Source organism: Pyxicephalus adspersus, chromosome 5 (genome assembly GCF_032062135.1).
Source record: "Pyxicephalus adspersus chromosome 5, UCB_Pads_2.0, whole genome shotgun sequence".
Lineage (NCBI taxonomy): Eukaryota > Metazoa > Chordata > Amphibia > Anura > Pyxicephalidae > Pyxicephalus > Pyxicephalus adspersus.
In genome coordinates, this window is record NC_092862.1 from 139,650,128 (window position 1) to 139,676,902 (window position 26,775).

Below are 26,775 nucleotides of genomic sequence, written 5' to 3' on the forward strand. Positions count from 1 at the left end.
TGCCCCCAGTAGAAACTTACAAGCTCCACAATGTCTAATGGACATTTCCAATGTAGCTTTTGCTATATGAAAGTTTGCTTTTTCTGCATATGTCTTGTGGAGTTATCCTTTAAATTCTGTGCTGACATTCAGTAATTGCAGGATATATGGAAGATGTTTTGACATCAGAATTTGTTTTATCGGTCACTGACATAGACACATTATACAGATTCTCATTATTCATCTTGGTGTGCTTGTGACTTATGCCGATATCTTGGTACAGACTTGCTTTTCTCTTCTCTTCAGGTCCCGTCAGCCAGTCCCTACCGCTCTCCTTTCCTGTCCTGACAAAAACAAGGTTAACTTCAACCCTACCGGATCAGCATTCTGTCCCGTAAAGCTCCTGACTTCCTTGCTCATTACTTCGGACCTGACCATCAAGAACCTTCAGAACCCTGTCCCTAGCTCTGCTGTGACTGTTGAGCACCTTTCATCTCAGGTCTCCAACTCCTCCTTGACCGATAATGCCACCAGCACCGTAGACAACACTGAAGCCAATGGCCAAGCCTCCTCACAAGAACAGCAACCCGGCGGGGGGAGACCCATCGATGACCAGTTATCGAGGTCTCCTCCTCCTTCTCCCCACAACCATATTGTCATGTAAGCTGGGCAGAGCTGGCCTCTGCCATTCCTGAGCTGTTTAGAAGCCAGACCACCAACTTCTGCATGCGGATTGGTTAACGCTGTCTGATACTTATTGTAACACAGAAGTACTGCTTAGCATCAATTAATCATATCTGCCAATGTCTGTCTGGGGCTGGGACCAAAACCTCCCCCACCTTTCCCAATCCAAAAAAAATCTGGTTTCTTCTTTCTAGATAAAGGTAAATTTTGTGCAGAAATTTTCACCAGTATCTCTGAATGATTTCATTGTGGACTATGCATTTTGCAGTTTGTCTGAACAGGTAAATTTTTGCATTCTGTTAGCAAAGCATAAAAATAACCACTGTATACTTAACCATAATCCAAAAACATCTAAAGCTAGTTGTCACACAGGTGCTTTGCATGTGGCAAAGTTAAATGAAGTTCTGGTTTCAGGACTCAGTAGTAAGCTGCAGCTAGTTCTTGCAAATCTGTTGATCAGCTGTTTCCACTTATTATCAAAGGCACCTTGTTATAGGCTTCCCTCAGCTCCCTGCTTTGATCTTGGTAAATCCCGGATCTGTATATGAAATCAGATGCACTGAGACAGACTGGTTTAAGAGGTTCTGATCTGCTTGAGCATCTATAGCAGCCTTTCTCTTAACTGTCTCCTGTGCTTCTGTTTTTAGGTAATGGGTTTTGGGTTTTATGCAGTGCCCGCAAATGTCAATAAGCTTAGAGGGCTGGGACTCTTGAGAGAGAGAAACTCCACATCAATTTATGGACTTCTGGTCTCTCCACTTTGTTAGGAAAGCCAGTGTGTAGGCTATATGATATCTGAAACCACTTTGTTAGGACAGACTAGTTGTCTGAGGGAAACACAGTCACGTAAAAGAATTTGAGACAATTCTTCCATTGGACTTGGCGATAATAGGTATCAATATCCCTCCTTATTTATAAATGCTGCCACCCCAAGTCGATAAATACGAGGAAATGTTTCTTGAAAACGAAACTGGTGAAAGCTGGGGTTTTTTTTAGGCAGTTTATATTGGTTTTAAAGTATCAATACATCAAACACAGTGAAGGATGTATAGAATATTTAGGAGTGGTCATCCCCATTAATATTTCATGTGGTAAAAGACCAATCGACTAGACAAATTAGATCCCTGAATCATTTAGAAGGTAGTCAGGGTAACATCCTTGACCTGACGCGTTTCGCCATGGGGCTTCCTTGGGATTTGTTGAGAACGTTATGACTTAGTGACCCCATGGATTACGTCCTAAACATTCTCTAAAAAAAAAAACAGGTGGTATCCAAGCTATTTGGTAATCTTATGGATTACGTCCTGAACCTCCTGTAAAGGAAACGTGGTGTCCAAGCCCCAGCTTTCTCCACTTTCTTTGTTCAAGAAAATTTTTTGCATGACAATAATTCCATTAACAACCATTGCCTTTCCCATGAAATTTAGGGTTAAAGGTTGTATAGAACAGTTAATGGAAACATTTTAGGATCACTTTGGTAGTTTTTTTTTTTTTTTTCGTGCTTAGAACCTTCCAAACGATCCTGCACTTAGCAGTCCGGGGCAGAATGTGAGCTCATCCTACACCAGGGATGTTGAGAAGTAATGCAGAAAATATGATAGTGTTGGATCTATCAGCTTGACAGAAGTGTCATTCTAGTAAGTCTACATCTTGAAAATGTTGTCCAACTGAGAACTGTAATTAAGAAGTTACGTTCACATGATAAAGAGTACACTTTACACTCTTGCTGATTAGTTTGAAGGGTTGAGAAGTATCATACCTTTCACTTTGTAACAGATCCGCCTGGGTAGTTATATGTAGACCTTATTGGGCTGCTTTGCGGTTTACTGCAAATCTGGTGAAAATGACCTTGAATAGATAACAAGGGTTATTCTCATAGTTTGTAATCGGGAATAAAGGACATTTTGTTTAAAGGGTGAAATTTTCCAAACTGATATCTGATTGGGAAAGTGTTAAGTTACGAGGTATGGAGGCAGAGAGTTGCCCGGTAAGGATCACAAGCATAAGCGTTTTTTCCTGCATTCTTGAGCAGGGCAAAAGCAATGCATATTTCAGGTAATTCATTGGGAAGCATTGATCAACTAAACTTGCTTGAACACATGTGCACTACAAAATGCACATGGCTGCACTCTGTCTTTAAAAGAGGACTAAAGAATTTTGTCAAGACGCCAAGATTCTTTTCTGTGGCCCTCTGAATTGACCACCAATTTTTGCTGTGGATAATTTGAAAGCACAAAGAAAAGGCCTCGAGTGTAGAAGTCCTTTGTCTGCTACATGCAGATATACACAGGGTATTGTTAGGCTAAGCAAGCAGGGAGCACAAGCTGTCTGTATGACATTAGGCAGGACTGTCTATGAAAGCATATAGAAGGTAATTGTACCCTTGGTCATCAGACAATTCTCCTTTTCATATTCTAACCAATACTGGAATTGTAAAGGAAGAATCTGATTGGCTGCTGAGGAACATTGGCGATTTTGGGTTTTGTCCAATGGAGACTACTGTACTACAGGATTGGCTTTCTGCATAAGATAAATCCAGCTGTTTGGCAGATCGGCATAGTGATGAGAGGAGGGGTCATTGTGCGATACAAAGCGATATGATGACGTACGAATGCAGAAGCGAACACATGGGCCATGCTAATTGCACAGTGCCCTCCCACGGCCTAACTTTCAGGTACTTCAGCTGAAGTCTAAAACTCAGGTAACTTGGAATGTAAACTACATTGGAAATTCCGACTCTAGCAACTTTAAAAAGTAGCTCAAAAAAAAATGGGCACAAGTTTTTATTTTTCTATTTCCTTTTCTTTTCTTTTTTTTTTCCTTCTCGCAACATTCCACTTTTTGGGAATTATGCCAGGTGGAATGTCCTGGACACGGGTCACCACTCAGAACCAGCAAACCTTGACTTATGCGTGCAGGCAGTCTAATAATCATTCCTCCCCCTTCTCTAGGTTTTGTAAGGGTCCTAAAAGACTTAAAATTTCTCCTCTTTGTAAGATAGAAGTTCCTCAAAGTGGTTGACCCCCATTTAACTTTGGTTTGTTTCAAAATGATATTTGCTGGTCCATGTTTACTTAATCCTGTCACCCTTACAAAAAAGACTCGCCTTATAGTATAGAAAAATGTCAGCCATCTTTGCTGACCAAATCATCCCTAAAATCGAACGATTAACCAGAGGCGCAGTCCTGCGAAAATGGCTGGCGTCTGCTTCACGTAGGGGGGGGGGGGGAGTCAATTCATTCTCAGCCAGTAACACCTTTTTTTTCTTTTTGAAGCCTTGAAAGCCATTTTTTTTATTTTATTGATGAAATACAAAGCCTAGTTCAGGTTGTAAAGCTTAGTTTGCAGTCTTTCTTTTTTCAAGAAGAAAAAAAAAATTTAAAAAAGGAAAAAAAAAGCTTTAAAAAAAATTAGGCATTTTAAAAGGGTAGCACAAGCAATACTTTAAAACTCTTGTTTATCAAAGCCCACCATGTTGGTGGGGTCTATTTTTCTAGCTGGAGCTCTCACTTGTGAACTTTCCTATGATTGGATATAAATCGTATGTACCTTACCCCATCCTTTACATTGCCAATGTGTGGCTCGGAGCCACGGCCCATACCAAATTTCTTCTTTAGATTTTTTTTTTTTTTGCACAGAAATGTGGTTTCTTTTTGGCATTTTCAAATATTCCTGTGTTTAAAAAAGAAAAAAGTTGCCTTGTCTTTTTTTTTTCTCTCCCGATACTTTCTTTTCTGTCATCGTTTGAATGATTGTAAAAAAACGAAATTCCGTAAATGACCTTAGTTGGAGAATAAAGATATTTAATTTTGTTTTGTTTTTTTTTTCTATTTATATTTTTGTACTTGTTTAAGCCTAAGTAGCATTTTTTTTTCTTTACCTAAGCCAGTTCCTACAGTACACTGCAGAAAAGAATGGCACTTATTGTAACAAATCTCAGGTCTCGAATGAGAAGAAAATAAAAAAAAAAACTGAACACACGAACGCGATTGTGGATAGATGAACTTGTAAGTCGACATACAACTCCTTGATTATTTTTATTTTCCCTCCCTGTTAATGTTTATTACAGTATTTACAATGTTCATGTTAAGACATTAAAATGTTGTCGCTCATTCAGTCATATTGACCTGTTGTCTTCTGCGCACCTTTAAAATGTTAAATATTTTTCCTCCCCATAGGACTTTCTTTACTCTTCTTGACATATTCCAGGTGTTAAATCAAGGTTGTTGAGAAACCCTTCTATCTTTCAGTGATCGATGCACTACAAATCCCAGCCTGATGGGACTTGAGTTCTTTTTTGTTGCCGAAGGATGAGGGTTTGTTCTTGCCTGCTATACAGAAGTCTATTCCAATTTCCTGTACATGTCCTAGCAATTCTCATATCCTCAGATGCCGTAGACTTTTTTTTTTTTCTTTGAGTTATCGATGAAAGATTTGTACATAGTTGTCCTGTTATTTTTAGCCGACGTGCTTTACAGTATTCCAGTTACCACACGATATTGCTTTGGAGAGAAAAAAAGATGTGTGGCTTTTGTTTTGTATTTTTTCAGTATAGAGATTCTTGTGTCTTTATTTAAATAAAGTTATTAATAAAAAATGAGTTTGTTTTTTTTTTTTTTTCTTGTATGGGGAAGAAAGTGAAGAATTGTTGTATTGGGGGCAGATCAATTTTGTTTTTGCTAGGGGATACTTAGCAATCGTGGCTTACTTTGCGGTTGTCAGGACTGAATGAGCTGCCAAAAGTTGGAAAAGAAGATGGCGGCACCCATGATGGAGCAGGGACGGGTGAGTATCCATTGGGTTTACCTCCACTTTAACTGAAGTTGCAAAGTACTTTCTTGTATTAAAAGAGGAATGGATGGCAGAGATGGAGACATAATCCTGCCCCTGTACAAAGCATTGGTCAGACCACATCTGGAATATGCAGTCCAGTTTTGGGCACCAGTTCACAAAAAGGACATTGTCGAATTGGAGAGAGTGCAGAGAAGGGCAACTAATCTAAAAAAAAAGGAATGGAGGAGCTCAAATATGAGGAGAGATTAGTTGAACTGAACCTATTCTCCCTGAGAAAATACGTATGAGGCGAGATTTGATTCGAGACTTTTGGTCCAAGGAACATCTGATTGCCTCAGGGAATTGGGAAGGATTTTTCCCCCCTTTTTGAGTCAATAGAACCAGGTTTTTTTGCCTTCCTCTGGATCAACTGTCTATACAATACATTAACTGCAACATGCAGGGACTTCAGAGGCTTTGGCACTGGAATGCTGGTGGAGTGGGTGAGAGTGAGTGAGTGGGTGAGTGAGATCCATAACTATTTGGACAGAGACAACTTTTTTTCTAATTTTGGTTCAGTACATTACCACAATTAATTTTAAAAGAAACAACTCGGATGCAATTGAACTGCAGACTTTCAGCTTTAATTCAGTAGGTTTGTTATGTCATTTTCAATTAAGCAGATAAAAGGCCTGGAGTTGATTTGAGGGGGTGCTTGCATGTGGAAGATTTTGCTGTGCACAGACAACATGCGGAGCTCTCCATGCAGGTGAAACAAGCCATCCTTAAGCTGCAAAAACAGAAAAACCCATCCGAGCAATTGCTACAATATTAGGATTGGCAAAATCTACAGTTTGGTACATCATGAGAAAGAAACAAAGCACTGGTGAACTCAGCAACGCCAAAAGACCTGGACGTCTACGGAAGACAACAGTGCTGGATGATCGCAGAATCATTTCTATGGTGAAGAGAAACCCCTTCACAACAGCCAACCAAGTGAACAACACTCTCCAGGAAGTAGGCGTATCGATATCCAAGTCTACCATAAAGAGAAGACTGCATGAAATTAAATACAGAGGGTGCACTGCAAGGTGCAAGCCACTCATAAGCCTCAAGAATAGAAAGGCTAGATTGGACTTTGCTGGAAATACATTCTTTTGACAGACGAAACCAAGATCAAGCTTTACCAGGATGATGGCAAGAAAAAGTATGATGAAGGCGTGGAACAGCTCATGATCAAAGCATAGCACATGATCTGTAAAACATGGTGGAGGCAGTGTGATGGCTTGGACGTGCATGGCTGCCAGTGGCACTGGGACACTAGTGTTATCCATGATGTGACACAGGACAGAAGCAGCCGAATGAATTCTGAGGTGTTCAGAGACATACTGTCTGCTCAAATCCAGCTAAATGCAGTCACATTGATTGGAAGGTGTTTTATAATACAGATGGCCAATGACCCAAAACATACAGCCAAAGCACCCAGTAGTTTATTAAAGCAAAGAAGTGGAATATTCTTGAATGGCTAAGTCAGTCACCTGATCTGAACCCAATTGAGCATGCATTTCACTTGTTGAAGACTAAACTTCTGACAGAAAGCCCCACAAACAAACAGCAACCGAAAGCCGCTGCAGTAAAGGCCTGGCAGAGCATTAATAGGAGGAAACCCGGCATCTGGTAATGTTCATGAGTTCAAGACTACAGGCTGTCATTGCCAGCAAAGGGTTTTCAATCAAGTATTAGAAATGAACATTTTATTTTCAAATTTTTAATTTGTCCAATTACTTTTAAGCCCCCGAAATGAAGTGATTGTGATGAAAAAAAAAAAAAAAAAAAAAAGGCTTTTTGCACATTTGTATGCAATCTTTTTTCAACCCACTGCATTAAAGCTAAAGGTCTGCAGTTCAACTGCATCTGTTATTTCATTTAAAATTAATTGTGGTACAGAACCAAAATTAGAAAAAAAGTTATCTCTGTCCAAATATATATGGACCTAACCTGTATATTACCAATTTGGCTGCACTCAATGTGCACCATAATTAATATATCCTGGAACTTGCTGATATTTGGAAGTTTATCTCATTGACTTCATTCCTCAAGTGGACCAGTTAGAACTAGCATGTAATCATTCCCCCCTCCCAAATATATTTCCATAATATGAAGACATTCAGAAGAGAAATGGGGAAGGCCATCCTCGTTGCTGGCTATCATTTCAACCAAAAGTATGGCAGTGAATATCCTTCTCCTTAAACTTAGTGCTAGATTCAAGGTTTATTTAGAATCTATGAAAAAATGGTTCCTCCCAAATGATTTGGAATTCTGTTCTTTACACCACATCCCTAACTCAGATACCCCAAAATGTAACTCTGCAAATGAAGCTCTTCCTACTTTTTGAAGTATGATCCAGGGGTTGGGGTTAAGCATTGAAAAAAATAGGAGGCCGCAAAGCACCTAACTACCTGGTGGATAGTTTGTTTTTACACTGGCCATGCACCCATTGACCAGTGTAGGGCCACCATAGGTCTGTGTTATTAACCCAGCTTCACTGATTAAAGTGCATCCTATTGAGCCTTGGAAAGCTTTATTAAATCAGGCCCTATGTGTCAGAAAGAGGGAAAAATTGGTAAAGTGTAAGGATGTAAGCAAATTTACACAGGACTATGGTAGAGACCTACCAATGGTGGAATAAGGAAGAGTAGTTGAGGACAAAGTCATTGGTGCCCAAGGCTCACTGATGTATGGAAGCGAGGACTAGCCAGTCGGCTCTCACTAAAGAGTTATGGTGGCACAAATTGCTACCCATTTCTTAAGTCCTAATTTAAGATTGAAGAAACTTCCCCCTTCCAACATCTTCGTCTTTTGGAGCATTCTGCATCTTTAAAAGAACACTGTACACTTTTTTCCAGATCTTTAGCCTGGTGATACCACACAAACTTTTCTTTCTCGGGTGGTAAGTGGAACCTGAAGGCTGCAGAAAGTGGCTGGAGAAATGTGGCCTGTGTTCCCTCTGGCGGATTTAAAATAAAAAACTGGATGATTCTGATAATGCATCAAAGTGTACAGAAAAAAATGCACTTGCAATATTCATTTAGGTTCACCATTGCCTATGATGCATTACTGCAACTCAATGGTGCAAATCGTTCATAGGTCTGCAGGAAATATTGTGAGCTCAGCTTTTTGCTACTTTGGTAGCTTTAGCCAACACACAATGGATCCCATGCTATCACCAGCAAGTAACACGAACAGAATTAGAAGCACTCAAATTAAAAATAATATTTACTTGGTGCATTTTAAAAGCCCACACAAATAACTGGTTAATCAGCTCAAGTTAAATATTTAATGTTCCCTTTTCAATGTTCATGTTCCACTGATCACGCCAATAAACTTTCATATGATATAGATTATCTGCCTGCTGGCATATTTCTTTTATGGCACATCAATGGAAAATTTTTAACCCACGCTTTCTATTATTAACCCCTTCCTGTACCACACCCCTGGACTCCAAATCTCCTGGCGGATAGAAAAGCTGTTACTAATGCAGCTCTGCATTCATTATTAATGATTAAATGTTTCTTTTTATAAATGCAAAGCAGTGTAAGCACCTGAACTTAACTGGAAGTGATGGGAAATTGAGCCGCACCACGTATGATGATCGGACCTTTTTAATTCTTGGGTGCGGGAAGTCCAAAACCTATGGGTTTGTTTTGCAAGATTAGACCAGTTATCAGTATACTGAAGATTAAGTTCAGCTCCAACTTTGAGTCACAACCACATAAGGGGGCATCGTACAGCCCTGAAACATCACACGTTGGTTGGGACTTACAATTTGCCGAGGTCCTTTCTTGGGGTGTAGATGAGAAAAGGAACTCAGACCAAAGCAAAAGCACACAGGTGGCTCAATGACTAGCATGCTTTGCAGTGCCAGGTCCCCAGGTACAAATCCTAGCCAGGACTCTATCTGCATGGAGTTTGTATGTTCTCACCGTGCTTGCGTGCATTTTTTCCGGGTACTCTGGTTTCCTGCCACATCCCAAAAACATACAGATAGGTTAATTGGCTTCCCCAAAATTGGCCTTATATTGTGCTAATGACATATGACTATGGTGGGAACATTAGATCGTGAGCCTCAGTTAGAGACAGGCTATGCATACATGTTCAATAATTGTTGTGAAAGATCCTTTCCAAGGACAAAGGACTGAGACATTTCTGTGCTGGAGAGGGGTGACTGACGGAGCGGCTCCCAGCTGCGTTCTCTCCTCTTCACTTGTATTATGATGGTTCATCATTCGTGGATCCACCAGGACGAATCCATGAACGACATCAGACGAGCGCTGTACACACAATCATCTGACATGTATACATAGCCTTGGTGATATGACTATGGACTCTGTAAAGCACTGCGTATTATGTCAGCACTGGGGGTGGACATATGGAAGTTACATCTGCCACTGGCCAGCACTACTGTATATAAATACAAGATAGTAGAGCAAGGGAGAGGGAAAAATTTTAAAAGGTTTGCTTCCTTTTGGTCTGTTTATTATGCCTGAAAAGTTATTTTGTTATACCAGTTTGAGAAGTGAAAAAAAGGCTAATTATTAGAAATGTCCTTTCTGCACACATCCAGAGTTGTATTAAACAACCCACTTAGTTCTTATCTAGCACTACAGAATGATAATTTTTTATGTTGCAGAGATCAGAGAGAGGGTAAGTAGCTTAGCAAAAGACAGCGAGTTGGACTGACACAAACATCTATGTGATGTCAACCCTCAGTAGGGCTTAAAGTGGAACTAAAGTCGCACTTTGCAAATTTGAGATCAGGAAGGTGTTCATTGCAGAAAGGGACAGGCGATCTTCCTTCTGTAATAACTTGAATGATCGCCACCCAGCTTCCTTTGCATGTGCCAGAACAAAATGAACTCCTGTGCACTTGTGCAGCAGTTACATCATCCCAGCCTGGCTGCTCACCAAAGATATGAAAATAAGGAAGAGAGAAAGATGGGGGTGCCCACTATGGAGCAGGAACAGGTGAGTTACCATGGGTTAAATACCTCTTTAAAGCATTGTACATTATGGCAGCAGCACAGTGGCTCAGTGGTTAGCACCTGGCCTTTGCAGGTCCCAGGTTCAAATCTCTGCCAGGATACTACCTGCATGGAGTTTGCAGGTTCTCCCTGTGTTTGCTTGGGTTTCCTCCACATCCCAAAAACATGCAGTTAGTTTAATTGGCTTCCCCCATAACTGACCTTAAACTATGTTAATGATATAGGACTATGGTAGGGACATTAGATTGTGAGCTCCTTTGAGGTACGGTCAGTGACATGAATATGGGCTTTGTACAGCACTGCATATTATGATGGTGCTATATAAATACTCTGTAATATTTATGGCTACAAATGATCTTTCATGATTGTTTCCAGTGACAGATGAATGAATGCTGTACACAAAGTGCTGCCTTGTTATATAGAGAGGGTAGGAAGTGTGAGCTGCGCCCTGCTGTGCGTTCCTCCATAGGAGTGAATAGTGGTTATTCCCAATTGGTCATTTGGTAATTTCTCAAGCCAGCAAGACAAATTGATGAACATTGGAGCACCACTGTATACATTTTTGCCGAGCACAACCTTTCATCTCAGGTAATGTTGATTTGGATTGTACCATCAATTGTTGCAGGTTTACAGCTTTATAAATGAATCATTTTAAGTATTGCAAAGTCCAGGAGTGCAGTAATCTTAAGCCGGTGTGATCACATCCCAGAGGTGGGTCTATGACAGCCGAGGCTCAGCAGAAATGGGATGAATGGCGCTATAGTCATCATTCAACCCAAAAGACCACAGGACAAAGCTGACCAGATTAAAAGAAGTCTACGACATACATGTGGGAAATAAAATGCCAGCATACCTGCATTGCACTTTCCAAGTATTTTTATTAATTCCTTTAATAACATTGCAAGCATGCTCATCGTGAGAACTGCTGGGATTAATACTTCATCTTGTGTAGATCATTTGAGTGCAGTAGTCATGTCACAAATAAAAGCCATCTATTCGAGGCACTTAGTCATATTGGTAAAATGTCAAACCATTTCCTCAAAAAAAAAAAAAAAAAAAGCAACAGCAGCGTCTTTTCTTTATCGTCCTAGGGAAGCAGTTTGCTTTTGTACTCGGTATATGCTCTTCTGCCTTGAAATAGAAGAAGGTCGCTCATCAAGTTCATGCTGAGGTTCTTAGCAACAAAAAAGAATTTTGCTCCCACCCAAATAAATTATTCTCAACAGAAAGACCCATAGCGCCTGAACAAAAAGAAGAATTCAAAAACAAAGACATTTGGCGTCTGCATCCCCTGGCGGTTACATCGGCAGTTATAAAAATAGGTTCCTAGTATCTCCCTTAAAATAGTTCTTTAGCGAGTCCAGTGTAGATATTGGCAAAGCTGAGAAACTTCACAAATCTTTTGTACAACGAGAAAAAAAGATTCATTTTTATTTGAGGAAGAAAAAAAAAAAGTGGCACGAGTGTCGGGGCGAGGTCGGCCCCCGGTGATGGCGTTGCTGGAGACTGGTGCTTGTAGGAGGAGGGATGTCCGCAGCAACACAGGAAGTGGTTATGCATTCATCAGTTCGTGTTCTTTGTCCGTTTTTCCAACGGCATCTGGATTCGATAGAGGATCGAGATCTGCAAAGAGGTTGTACCAGCTGGACAGATCTTTTGTGCTTTTAGATGAGTCTACAAAATAAATGGATAATTGTTAGGGTTGCAAAATGGGCAAAACCAAAAAATAACATAAACTGTTTGTCCGAGTCCTCTATGTAACATAGTTTCAGAACCTCTTGGTCCGGCCAGTGGATTCATTATTTTTTTTAATAGGGTGGTTGTTTTGCAATAATGCAGCGTTGTCACCCTCTAGACAGGATAGGCTTAGATGGGCATGCAGTTCTAAATGAACTTTATATAAAAGGCCAAGAAATTAAGGGCAGGTTCAAATCTGCTTTGGAGTCAAGTGATCCTGCATAGTGCGCTTTGCCTACTACTTGGTCACTTAGTTACATAGTAACCCAGGTTGAAAAAAGACATAAATCCATCAAGTTCAATCACTAGGAAAATAAACATATCCCAGATAAAAAACCCTATGCACATTTGTTCCCTAATAAACCATTGGCCTCACATTTGCAGGACTAGTACAACTCACTGAGGCCCCAATTCAATCAATATTCAGCTGCTGCCAGGAATCTGCCGAACGGCGGTTCCCTGGCATGAGGAAGTGGTAAATGCACAGCAAACTCATAGCCAATGTGAACTTAGCCTAAAAGGTCAACACCAAATAAGCAGTTACATTGTTATAAGTGCTTCAGAAGTGTTTTTTGTTCAATTCAAACCTTGTAACATTGACTGGCATTTAATTACAATAAAACAAGTGAAATGCAGAGGGCAAAATAAAGGTAAAACCATAACCGACTGTTCTTAAATTTATCCTTTGCCCTATTCTCCAGGATTTTTAATCCAATCTACTGCACTTTCAGTCTCCCAGTACTTCTGGGTGGTTTTGGAAAAGAAAAGGTAGGTGGACACATGATCTTTTGATCTTCAAAATGCAGTGTTTGGGACCCAAATGGCGAATTGCTAGGTCCAAATGCCGTTGTGTAACTGGGTTTGGGAAGTGTCAAAGAGTCTGCATGTACTGGGTACTGATGAGGATTGCCAGTAGAGGTTGGGCTGAGAGTGCAAGATGGTTCCACTGGAGAGTATAAAATACCTCCTAGGGCAATGGATCCATGGGTTACATTGGTATATATAGGATTTTGTTTGAGGTATCTCCTCCTCTCCGTAACCATCTAAGGGTAATAAGACCTATGGATGATTATGGTGCACAGAGGCTACTACTACTTCATTACACATCATGAGATATCTTAGGGTAAGGGGCCCATGGATAATTATGGTCTATAAACTTTACTGGCAAATGGTTACAAGAAAAGGATGAGATACCTTTTAAGGTAATGGATAAGAATGAAGTTAAAAAGCTACAATGTAATTGCACTGTAAGGGGTCCATGGAGAAAAACAGTTTATATATGCTATCTTATATGCTGATAGGGGTAAGACAACTCTCAGGTCTGGTTCCTGGATAAGGATATGCTGGTGTTATGGATTCTGGAGGAAGATGAGGCAAGAACCCACCCAAGCCAATGCCAAGACTAATGAGTAAAAGTTGGGTTATTCCCACAAGGATTGGATTGTTCCAGTCAAAGAGCCTATTAAGTGCAGCAGGAAAAAAAAGGGGTACTGGCTGAATGTTCCTTCTGTTGGGGTTTCTTGAGATGCAAGTAAAAATTCATTCTTTATTTCATTGCTGACCTCTCACTAAAGAAGCTGTTATATGCTCATTGCTTCTAGGAAAAGAATGACAACTGTACATCATACAGCTGGATATCCATTTTTTAGAAGACATTAAGTAATTTGCAGGAATCACAACTTTCAATGCAACACAGAATATTCTGCACACACTAATAATTCTGGGTGACAAAATACTCCAGGAGACTTCCATAGACTGCAGAAATCACATCTTCTAGAACAAGGACCAGCTTTGTCTCCATTCTTACCTTTTTGTGGGGTTGGATTGCTATTTTGATTGATGTTTGTGGATGAAGAGACTGATGATGGTAATGGTGCTGAAGAGGCAGCCCCACTGAATGCTGTCCAGTCTGAAAGATAGAGGAATACAGAATAAAGAATATAGAAAAAAAAAAGGGAATTGCGTTGCACCGTGTTGTCAACATGTGCTGTAAAAATGTTGAAATTTGAAGGATGGGGAGATCACCACCCCCTCAAGGCCTTTCTTGCCCTGGGCAAATTTACTCTGTTCTTGCTCTCTCGGTTATCTGCCCTCCTCATCTATCCCCTCCTTTCTCCTGACCCACTTCCCCATTTCTGTCCTCTACCATTTCCTTCCTCCTTTCTCTCCAATCCCTTCACTTTCCCAGTTACTCCTTCCTTTGCAATCATTTGTGCCCCCTCTTCGGTCCTTACTCTACTTACCTCTCTTTTTTGCCTCATCCCTCCCCATCAATTTTCTTGTCCCCAACTCCCACTGTCTCTGATCCCTCCAGCAAATTTCCCAATATTCCCAGGGCTCTTTCTCCTTTGGTCCCTGATCTCTCCATTTCCTTTTCCTCATTTTACTCCCCCCCACCCTTCCTCCACCATCCCTCATATAGTTTATGCTTGTAAAAATACAGTAAAATATGAAACAGTATATACTTTGCTTGAGGATTATGGTTGAACATCAATAGGGATAAACTTATTGGTTTTGATAAAATGAATTTATAGATGTAAGTACAATGCACAATAAAAACTTCTTATGCTGCACATTTGTGTTTGCTTAAAAAAACAAAATAACAAATCGCATGGGTGTGGATAACTCCTTAAGGGTGACCAACAGATATTTCCTAGATTTTATACCTAATTGAAAAATGAACTGAACGATGACTGCCAATTAGAATGTGTAGCCTGCTGCCCACCTATCTGGAACATCTCGCAACTTTTCCCCTCAGAAATCCTACCCACTAAGAGCAAACCTGGTAATAACTTGTCCCACCCAATGGATTCTACACTACTAAGATTAATATCTTTCATCCTAACAGTACCACCTCTTCTCAGGACTGAGGGCACCCCTTCCCACTAGTAGTCTTCAAATCTCAAACTTTCCAAGGACTTCTTGGTAGGTTTGTAGGAACCAGTGGATTCTAAACGTGGTTTGGCATAGATGACCAGCTGCATGGTCTGATACATGGTATTGTGTAATACAAAGGCAAGGTAGTGTTCCGACAATACCATGTGTAGTGAGGTGCTCCAATATAATGGCATGTTCTAAGAGTTGTGTAGTGTTATTCTTTAACTTCTGTAAAGTGTGCAAAAGGAATGGATGGGAAAAAGGTTCCACCCTCCCTCTGCTTAAAATGATAGCCATTTTCTCATTTTGGGATAATAAGAACCTCTTAGGTGTTCAAAGCTTTCTATGTGGCTCACTGGTAGATATTGACCCAATTGGGAAAATCCTCCAAGTAGGTACAGAAACCATAATAAACCTTAAAGGAAGTCACTCTTACAACACCAAACCCTTCATCAGTGTAGTATCACCTCCCTTATCTACTTCCATCTTCTTTGAGCACCAAATTACAAGACAAGGTAGGTCCACCCTTTTATATAAAACCTACCATAAAATGAAGACTGAAGACTGCTCAGGTTTTGGTCTAACAATTGTGATGGTAGAAAACCAGATGATGCTTCAGGTTTAGGTTCCATTTCCTCGCTGGGCAGACTCAAGAGCTGATTGTTGGTCAACAGCGGTTCTCCAAATAGTGGCTCCCCAAATACTTCTGTCCACTCTTTTCCAAGGTCCCCACCATCAAGCGACGAGGCACCCAAAATCTCATTTAGCAGCTGCATCTCGTCTTTCTCTAGGGTGTCCGCCTCCGCCGAGTCTGATAGCGGAACCTTGGACATGGCTGTAAGGGAAGGAAACATCAATCAATGTAGACTTCACCCTTGATGGTGCCTAAACAAACATGGCACCATCCTTCTGTAGAGAAGACCTGAAGAACTTTGATCTCTGTGAGTAGTAATAAATACTTAGAAGTGTTACATGAAAAGTTTGGATGCCCCCCAAGGCCAGGGAGCAGGAAGTGGCAGGTCTGAGACCCTCTTCAGGAATTGGTGTTGGGATTAGCAAAATGTACTTGTTCTGGAACCAAAACTGGTTCCAGAGGCTCATAAGATGTTCTTGGACTCCTGTCCACTATCATTAAATGTTTGGAACCCATCACACACTTTAGATCCCTCTGTGTCCAGTCAGCCAACATATTAACTCAATAATAACACAAAATGACATTTTTTAGTATTTGTTCACATGGGCAGGGAGTCTAGCTACTCCATCTGCCTCAACCCTACCTATCAATAGTGGAAAGCACATCCAACCCTAACTTACTCCAGGGGCAAGAGCTTCCCTCCTGGATGAGCAAGGGCAGAAAGGTGGCTCAGTGGCTTTTGTAGTGCTAGGTCCCACCTTCGAATCCCGGCCAGGACAATATCTGCATGGAGTTTGCAGGTTCTCCTTGTGTCTGCCTGGGTTTCCCCTCGGTACTCTGGTTTCCTCCCACATTCCAAAACATGCAGTTATGGTAATTGGCTTTCCCCCAAAATTGATTTTAGACTGTATTAATGACATATGACTATGGTAGGGACATTAGATTGTGAGCTTCTTTGAGGGACAGCTAGTGATACGACTATGGACTTTGTACAGCGCTGTATAATATGTTGGTTCTATATAAATACAGTGTAATAATAATAAAAGATGTTGTAAACCCCCACCAACTGCCCAGTAAACAAGTACTTAGACCTAAAACTTACCACTATCTTCAAAAAAAAACTTCTCTTCTGCCTTCAAGTCTAACAAGTCATCCAGGGTGCCTGGAGAATGAAATAACATGTTAGCAATACATCTAATTTATAAAGGAAGCATATATTATATTAAACATTTATCTCTTTTTTTACCATCAAATGTAGGCATGTTTTCCTTGATGGGATCAGTGGGTTCTGTTATATGGAAATGAGGAAACATAAAAAACATGCAAAAATAAAGATGATAATAATAATGATGTTAGTGATGGATAATTGTATCAAACATAATGATAAAAATAAAGACAAAAGCTGTGTAAATGAACTTTCTTTCATTGTAAGTTTAAAACATTTACCTGCATAACCAAGTTTGTTCTCCATTGAAAAAAGTGAAATAGTTGTGGCTCTGATAAATATATTTATGGGGCCAGTCCTACTTTGGGTTTTAAAGTTTTTAGTGGTTAGGTCTAGAAGTTATCCAATTTCCTACAGATAAGATATGTTTACTGGCATGTATTCCTGCAAATCTGGAATTAGGTTATGCCAGATTTGCATAACTCTTGGCAATTTGCCCCAATGGAGTGCCAGAAGGTATATTCAGACTTCATTCATATTAACAACCTCCTATTGTGCGATACTTCCCCCACCTCCTAAATTGTAAGCTCTTCGGGGCAGGGTCCTCTCCTCCTCCTGTGTCACTGTCTGTATCTGTCTGTCATTCGCAACCCCTATTTATTGTACAGCGCTGCGTAATATGTTGGCACTATATAAATCCTGTATAATAATAATAACCATGTATTATTGTATATAACCATGTATTAATGTATATTAATATTAATAATAACCAAAGCCTCTTCCTGTTCAAAGAACTAAACAAGAAACCAAAAGCATGTACAAAAACGTCTAAATTTACCTGGAGACATGGCTAAAGAATCATCATGCTCCTTATCCTGCTGGTCATCCAGTGAGATCAGTCTGCGTAAAAAAATTAAAAAGAGAATTATATCTTATATCATCATAAATTACTCCTTTCTACCAACATAATGGCCAAGATCTGCAATATCCATCAACCAATTAAAATCCAATGGGACACGACTGCGTTCCCATAAAGGTTCTCAAAATGAGTTTCTCCATCTTTTTCTACACATTGATCTATTAGAATCCCTTAAAAATGTCTAAAACTTCCAGAATTTCTAAATGTATTAAGTTTACTTTTTCTTATGCATTTTTTCTCTGGTTTAGTAATATCCCAAACAAAAAGTCAACCCATTCAAAATGAACTGAGTGGTTTAACACATCGCCCCTTGGGATTTTGGATTGAGTAGGGAAGAGTCAGATTCTCAGCTAGGTTTATATGACTGTAGTCTCTATTTCTGTAGTTAATGAGAAGATTTTTTCTCACTTTTTGTATTGTCACCAGAACTTGGAGTTTGCCAAAGAATTCCAACAAGTTTTTTTTTTTTTTTGAAAAGTGGTCCTCACCACCAATGGTCAGCAGGACAAAATGTGAAGGTAAATTTCCCCAATAAAGACACAAACAGCAGGAAAAACTTGACATAACCTTTACCCAAGGGTGAGTAAGTTAGGCTTTAACATTGTGGTAAGAATGCATACCATGAATGGGGTCTACTGATCCTAACCAGTTAAGATTAGAATGTTCTACTTTTCTAGGTCTAGATAAGAGTAAGGTTCCTTATTAATATCCACCATCCTGTGTCACTGTCTGTGTCTGTCTATCATTTGCAACCAATTTAATGTACAGCAATGCATAATATATTGTTTATTATTATTAATAATAATATTAATAATAATCATCCCAATGGAGAGAACAGTTCTCACTGTCTGTCCTAAAGATACAGCAGAAAGATGGTTGTTCTCAGAAGAGATGTCATAAAAAGAAGATGGGTCCCCTTCTCCAATCACAAGTTTCTGGTCATGACTGTTTTTTTAGATATTCCTTTACTTCCTGGCCAGCCCCCAGATGAACAGGTTGTGCCTTCACCATTGACCAACCTTACAATCTGGCCATCAATGGGTTGCTAGTTTTCTTATCTTCTAGTACAGTGCTTCCCATCCAGGGTTCCTCCAGAGCTTGCTGGGGGTTCCTTGAGCAATGAGCAGTTTGTGCCTCAGGTCAGTTTAAGTGACCCCAATGATATTTTGGGCTATCTGTAAGGGTGACATTCTTCCCAATGGTCAGCAATTTAAGAAAATTCCTCCTATTGCTACCACACTAATGTAGTGTGAGTAATTATAGTAGGGTTCCCTGATGACCTGAAAGTTATTATAAGGGGTTCTCCCACCTTAAAACGATTGAGAAACACTGTTCCAGTAGCAGATACTCTCTCTCGCCATCTTATACAACTTCTCAATTTTCTTTAGATCTTAATATCTTCAGCCACTTACTGATTGTCGTCCTGTTTTTCGGTAGGATTTTCCTTGGCTTTTAACTTTTTCTTACTTTGGTGACTTAGCTTGTTCATGGGATCTTGTAAACTCTGGAAGAGAGAGGAAGACTTAATTATGTAGATGGTCAGGTTAATAAAACCAATCAATGTGAATCATATTGAAAGAATTATCACTCTGCCCTCTAAGAGGAAATTTAATCTACGTACACACGTCCAACGGCCCAAAAATGAGCTTAGGGTCGATATCGGATGAGAATCTGGTGTGTGTACAGCGCCAGTCGTCCATCGTCCGAACGGCCGTCCTGGCGGATCCACGGTCAATGAACGACTAACGATCGTAATACAAGGGAAGAGGAGAGCGCGCAGCAGGGTGCCGATTCGTCGTTCTCCGGCTGTATGTACACCACTCGTTCATGCATCGTGCAGTTCAAGTCGTTGGAAAGGATCGTTAAAGATCCTTTCCAACGACTATTTTTGCACGTGTGTATGCGGCTTAAGGTGGCTGTGGACTTCAAACAAGTGACCTGGTCACTTAGCTCCAAATGGAAAAGGTTACAGAGTTTCTTGAACAATGAGTAGATAAACATTTGACTTAGATTATGCATGCAAATTTCACACCAGAAGACACATTAAAACTGGTCTAATAAAGCTCTCCAAGACTGGAGAAGACAGACTATTATGGGTGATCCAGCAAACCTGCAATAAATCTGGTTCAGGACTGAAAAACATTTTCTATTTTTGAGCAAATTATATTTAAGAAATCCATTCCAGGTATGATAAATCACTCATGATAGTATATCTTCTCCAGTCTTGGGGAGCTTTAATATATCAGGCCCATAAACTATAGTTTGTATGTCTTCTCTACGAACGTGTCATCTTCATAAACATTCATTGTTCTCAAACAAAGAACCTGTTTGGTGTCCTTTGAACACACAAAGGACGGCAGAGAGAGAGCTCCAATTTCCAGAGAATAACCTGTTTATAGTTAACTTTCAGTCGTGACTACAAAAATAACCTGAAACAAAAAAAAGGGACGGGGCCTGAAAACTGTCACAATAGTAAACAATATTTCTCCCCCTCGTGCCATTAGATGAACGCCCACACGGGCTGATAATTAATGGAGCTGGAAACTGCCAATATATTTTTGCGTAGGTTTTTGTCACACATTTTATTAATGAACATGTTTGAGCAACTGAACAAATTGTCTTCAAATATAACTCATCGCCCCAAAGTGCTCGGATGGGAAAATAACTCATGATTCAGTGATGGCACTGGGGTCCAGCACACACAGGCTGATGTTCTGTCTTCTATATCTTTATTGAAGCTCAAACTTGTTTTTTAGTTATCAAAATTTATGTTGACTATTGATTTCCATTTCCATTGATTTACCATCACCTCTTGTCCAAGCGACACCAAGACAACAAATGATGGGGAATGGGTGTCACAACTAAATTATTCTAACCATTCTCCCAAATAATTACTGTCCGATAAAGGATCCAATCACGCCCTGTGCTAATGACACCAGATCACTAAAAAACGGCGAAGAAAATCTTTCCAATGGGGTCACACAGCAATAAAACCTAATGGACAATCCAACCTTTTCCAACCCAAACTTAAAAAAGTGAATGTGAAATCTCTCATTTAGGGAAACAAACATTTTAGTAAGGTGTGAAAGGGTTGAATCTGCCAACAAGGTTTTTATTGCTGTCTGTCCTGAGGATACCCATTTAAATATGTTTTTGTAGAATCTCCCCAGTGGGGCCATGAATAAAATATAGCAACCATGCAATATACCACCTCCCCTCCCCATTGTATCCAAAAAAGCAAACATTTCAGATGGCTTTAAAAAATAAGTCTGAATATCACCTTTCTGCAGAATGGACGTCACAACAGTCAACCTTAGGGGATAATTCATTGCTTACCTTTAGTGTAGTGAATTCATATGGGTGATACCCCTTAAAGCTTTCATGGATGGCCGCCATCGTGTGAGAGGTTTTCTCCCAGAAATGAAGCAAGGTTGTCTAAAAATAAACAAAAAAATAAATTTTACGTTATCAGTGAGCGGTTTCTACTTTTTCATTCTTTGGGCCAATTAGCATATACAAGCATTTATGTTAAAGCAGGTATCTGTCAATGTTCCTGGTTATTAGTATTTATAATGTTGTAAGAGATGTATAAGGAGGGATATGATCACCCTGTATAAATATATAAACGGTCCATATACAGAACTCTCTTCTGAATTATTCACTTTGAAATCATTACAAAGAACAAGGGGGCGCTCTGCGTCTGGATGAAAAGAAGTTTAATCTCCGGATAAGGAAGGGATTCCTCACGGTAAGGTCTGTGAAAATGTGGAATCGGCTCCCTCAGGAAGTAGTTTCAGCAACTACTATAGATTGCTTTAAGAAAAAGCTGGATGTTTTTCTAGAAGCACAGAATATAACTGGGTATTAGGGGTTTTAAAGTAAAGATAACAGAGACTGTTGATCTGGGGAACATCCTCATGGAATCAGGAAGGAATTATTTTCCCCTGTTGAAGCAAATTGTACCAGGGTTTTTTTTGCCTTCCTTTGAACCAACTATGTCTTACAGGGTTTTATATCTGGGATATGTTTATTTCCCTTATGTTTTTTTTCAACCTGACCTACTATGTAACAGATAAAAGTATGGCAAAAATAATTGTTGGTCTTTTTTTATCTTTAACACCTTGGCTTGCAAAGTTTTACAACTTTAAAGCAGAACTTCTACTATAAGTAGGTTTACACTCCCTGTGCCCCCCTACACCTTGCCAAAAATTATCTATGTTTAGTTACACATACAGTAGAACCTCGGTTATCTTAAGTGTAGTTTCTGGTTAACTGAGGTTAATTCCTTTTCTCAGCCATTCAGCACTAAACTTGTATGGAGAGACTTGTCCTCATTCACCTCTAGTGCTGAATGGCTGAGAAAAGGGAAACCCTGATGAGACTTGAGCCGTTTACCTTTTCTCAGCCAATCACGGAGCGGAGCAATCAGTGGAGCTCTGCTCTCCTGACAGCTCGGCTCTCCTGATTGCTCCTGCAGCCCTAGCGGAGCTTTGGTATGTGTTCTTGGATGCAGAAACCATGGCACAGCTCCGCTAGGGCTGCGGAAGCAATCAGGAGTGCGGAGCTGTCGGGTGCCGGTTATCTGAATTTTCTGGTTGTCCGAGTTCCAAATAATCTGGGTTCTACTGTATAACGCAAAAAGTTAGAATTTATATTATATCTGTATGGGACAACACCATTTATCGGATTCCTGTTGGCTGGAACAAAAATGCAATCCATTCTATTGCTCTAGCGGGTTCTTGGCTGCTCTGCATTCCACAGGAATCTTCCCAATGATATCAGCAATGCCATGCTCACCTAGGCACCATAGGCACAGAGAATGGAGGTGCAGCAGGTTTTATTTTATTTGCTTTTTAGGTATATTTTTCACCTTCTAAATGTAGGTGATTTGTGGAGGGGCTTGGACTGTAAGTGGTGCATCCATGTAAGTGGTTTGCTTAAAGTTTTGGAAGTTTGTTTTCCACACATAGCACATGAAATAATAATAGCAAAATACCTGATATGTTGTTAGGACATGGGATAACAAGTTACATCTGCTGGCACGTAGGAGGTCCACCTTCTCGCACACATCTGTTTTCAGTCTATCAAATGTAGCTTTAGTGTGACGGACCTGAGCCTGGACCTACGGAAAAGAGAAGAGATTCTGGTCAATGCCAATTGTGCATTTACACAGTGATGGTGTAATAATTAATAATACATCTCCACCATTAGTTATTAAGTATTTCAATAAATCAGATCTACATAAACCTTAATGTTTTCTTTAATTACAATTTATGTACAAAATAACCAATTTTACTGAATGGTTGAAAGAAGGGAAAGAGGGATAGATACACTCCTCTCTTCATACTAATAATCCTTGCCGACCCAAGAAGTGTGATACAGCAAACAAGCTGGTGTTTTATCTGCAAAATGTATTGCCTTAGAAAACAGAGATATTTACCATATTATACATTAGTGCGTTTATATTCACACATACAACGTGAAATCATATTCTATTTGAAAATCATAGGATCATTGACCTATACATAGAAAAACCCATGTTAATCTTGCATTCAGCAGTCAAGGGATATGTGACCATTAACTAGGCAACACTACCCTTATAATATTTATGGTAAAAAGCAGTTGGTTTAACGTCTTTATCCGACGCGTTTCGGTCTCCCAAGGGTATATTTGAAAACGTTAGTGGCTGTTATAGCATTACGCGCTGGAACAAGGTAAGAAAAGGATTATGCCAGGGATGAAGTAGAGAAGATCAATGTAGGGCCCTTACAGGGAAAAAGTGCTAGATGCCAAATAGGAAGGGTGAAAGATTAGCCCGGTGTCTCTGAGAGCAGATGTAGCTGGAGGTTGTTGTCTAATACAATACATTTTGCAGATAAAACCCAAACTTTTCCTGTATTTTTTTCCTAAAGTCTTAGTTTGCAGTTTTACTGAATGACAACGTATCAGCTGCCATGAGGTCATTCTACTCATCGGGGTTCAGAAACTACCAAAGGTCCCTGTGGGCCCCTTGTTAGTTCCATTAAATCTAAGCATAAAAAAGGGTTTTCCAAAACTGAGCTACCAAATGCTCCTGATGAAAGGACCCGATGCTGAACCCCAGGGATCGAAAGCAGCTCTATGAGCCAATCAGCGGAAAGAATGAAGTCATTGAGAAGGAAAATGCTTCTCAATGTGACCATTTCTGGAACCAATGATTACAGCAACTACTGCCACATAGATTATTATAGAATATTATATGTATTAACAACTCATCATTGTATAATCAATGTAAGTATTAACCCCCTCACCTCCCAACAATGTACATCTCTTGCTCTGTTCTAGTTATACAAGCTAAGCATTTACTGTTATAGCTATAAAGTCTATTAAAGCAAACCTTACACCATCCAATTTTTAATATGCACCCCCTTTCCTTTAAAGCCTTCAATAAACATAGATCTACAGCAAATCCCATGTTGTTGACAATTTAGCAGCCATTCCTCTGCCCCACATCAGGTCTTGTGCAGTTATCTTCTTTGCTGCTTCTTCAGAACCAGGCACCTAGGGTCCGGCACCACCTTATCGGGGGGTTTATACCAGGCACCAGATTTCGCCCCATGTATTGTTTGTGTGGAACAATCCCATAATGATGGGTGCTCCATCTCACACATACACAAAACGAGATGGCTGGATGGAGATTCACATGGAATCTCCAAGGGGAGTTTGCTTCACATTATCCTACAGCCCCATGGGATGACCATGGAGCAAATCCAAGGAGGCTGCAGGATTGATGGGACAGTTAAACACTTTTGGAAGTGAAAAAAAGGAAGAAAAAAAGAAAACATTTACTGAACAGTAAACATCTCAGGACTGGTAAGCTGCAGTATATTATATAATCATTTATTTCAGTTTGGCTGTGCAATTCTATCCCCAGAGACCAGAGTATGTTTAAGGGGGCAAACTTGGCAATTGCCCACGCCCTCCAGGGTACCCACTGACAGAATGCCAGGAGGTGGAAAAGAACAAGATTGCTGTGTATTGGAGGCTCCCACTTCTCCACACTTTTTTCTCCAAGACTCAGCTATTCTGCCACTGGGAGCTTCCATTTAGTCTCTCATTACAGACTGAAGGTGAGCCAGGGTGGCATTTACAGCATTCATGTAAAAAGACGCCACTGGCCTCTATGACAGCCATGTGCCACCATTCTACATCAGGGTGCCAAAAGCTTTTAGGAGTCAGAAGCAGATTCTCCCTTTCCAAAACACCGACATGGATGTCCTGTAACACCCCATGCAGCATGAACTATAAGCTCCTTTCTGATAACCCAGAGTCCGGCTTTACCACCATGCTGGCTATATACACCACCTACAACCAAGCAGCCAAATATTCTCCAAAAACCTGTGCACCCATCAGCACTGAAACTCCCCCTCCTGCTTATATGGATCCCAAGCTTCTCAATGCATAATCCTAATAAACATTGATATCCGAAGAGAACGCCAAGCAATGAATGGGTTACACATATCCATCTTACATCAATTCACACTGCAGTGCAATTATAGATGACTCACATGGAAAACTTAAAGAGGAACATTATGAACCAGAACCTCGCTTAAAGGAAAACTACAAAGTGATTTCAATGTGTGCACATTATTGTAAACTTCATCTGAAAGTCATTTTTATAAGGCTGGGTATACATTGGACCTGAATATTTCAACATATTCTAATGTCTTGTATTATTACACAGTATTTATATAGCGCCATCATATTACGCAGCGCTGTACAAAGTCAATAGTTGTGTCACTAACTGTCCCTCAAAGGAGCTCACAATCTAATGTCCCTACCATAGTCACATGTCATTAATGTAGTCTAAGTTCAATTTAGGGGGAAGCTAATTAACTTAACTGCATGCTTTTGGAATGTGGGAGGAAACCCACGCAAACACGGGGAGAACCTGCAAACTTATGCAGATAATGTCCTGGCTGGAATTCAAACCTGGGACCTAGCGCTGCAAAGGCCAGAGTGCTAACCACTGAGCCCCCATGCTGCCCAATACTTGTATCTGATATTCACTGTACTGCACTACTATGGATGGAAGCAGAGCCTGCACATGCATGAAAATGGTTTCTAATGATTTTTCTTCAACTCCTGATTTTTGCTCACTCTGTGTCCATCAAGCTATAATGCAGCCTTTCTCAATCCTTTAACCCCAGAGGAACCCTTTAAATTATTTGGAGATCTCGAGGAACATCTGCTAATATTTCTTCACTGGGTGCCAGTGGAAAAAATGCTCCTTACATTGGTGGTCAGCTAGAATGTTCCCATTACCTTAGTGGCCTGAATGCCATCCTAGACAGATAAAACGATTTCTAGGGTCATGCTGCTCTGAAACGTGGCGTAGCACCAGTAAATGGGAACCCAATCATCCACAGCTCAAGGAACCCCATGCAACCTCTGGAGGGATCCATGGAACCCTGGATGAGAATGGTTCATCTAAAGCTTTCCTCCAGACAAATATATTTGATTTTGGATAATATGGGGAAGATTGAGAACCTCTCTTATTTATTAGAACTGTTTTGGCTGGTCTTTGGGATCTTAGGTAGGCAGTGCCAGCCACATTGGACCAGATTTTTTAAAGCTATTCAAGGTAAGGAGAGAATACTCTTATCAGTGAACCTGGGTGATTCAGAAAACAGATTAGGTCAGGATTCAAAACATTTGCTAGCAAATGATTTTGAAGAAATCTGTTCCGGGTTTGCTGGATCACCCAGCTTCACTGATGAAAGTTTACAGCCACCATTGTGTCTGTGCTTCATTGTATAATCATATCTGACACAGGAATGGAAATTCCTACTGGATCACGGGACATTGCCTTTTTCATGCAGATTAGGGCCAAAGAGGTGAAGTAGATAATGAACGGCATTTAATTCTCTAAGCACCATTGGACCAACAATATTGGACCATTCCATGCATATTTGGAAGGCAAGAA

At 40.2% G+C, this 26,775-nt stretch overlaps 2 protein-coding genes across 4 annotated transcripts in view; one reads left to right on the forward strand and one right to left on the reverse strand.

Moving 5' to 3' along the window:
- GLCCI1 (glucocorticoid induced 1) overlaps positions 1–5,263 on the forward strand; it is a 57,862-nt gene extending 52,599 nt beyond the window's left edge. The window contains exon 8 of the mRNA XM_072412935.1: positions 286–5,263. Coding sequence (XP_072269036.1) covers positions 286–643 — 358 coding nt within the window. The 3' untranslated portion in view covers positions 644–5,263. The remainder of the gene's footprint in view (positions 1–285) is intronic.
- A 6,073-nt stretch (positions 5,264–11,336) lies between these two features.
- Positions 11,337–26,775, reverse strand: part of ICA1 (islet cell autoantigen 1) — a 32,214-nt gene continuing 16,775 nt past the window's right edge. For 2 of the 3 annotated variants that reach the window (XM_072412938.1, XM_072412937.1), the window contains exons 7-15: positions 22,807–22,932; positions 21,147–21,245; positions 19,223–19,314; positions 17,730–17,791; positions 16,973–17,014; positions 16,829–16,888; positions 15,637–15,927; positions 14,023–14,124; positions 11,337–12,152 (exon numbers count right to left, since the gene is read on the reverse strand). In XM_072412938.1, the coding sequence (XP_072269039.1) occupies positions 12,031–12,152; positions 14,023–14,124; positions 15,637–15,927; positions 16,829–16,888; positions 16,973–17,014; positions 17,730–17,791; positions 19,223–19,314; positions 21,147–21,245; positions 22,807–22,932 (996 nt within the window). In that variant the 3' untranslated portion in view covers positions 11,337–12,030. The remainder of the gene's footprint in view (positions 12,153–14,022; positions 14,125–15,636; positions 15,928–16,828; positions 16,889–16,972; positions 17,015–17,729; positions 17,792–19,222; positions 19,315–21,146; positions 21,246–22,806; positions 22,933–26,775) is intronic. The other variant, XM_072412939.1, reaches the window with a different exon arrangement.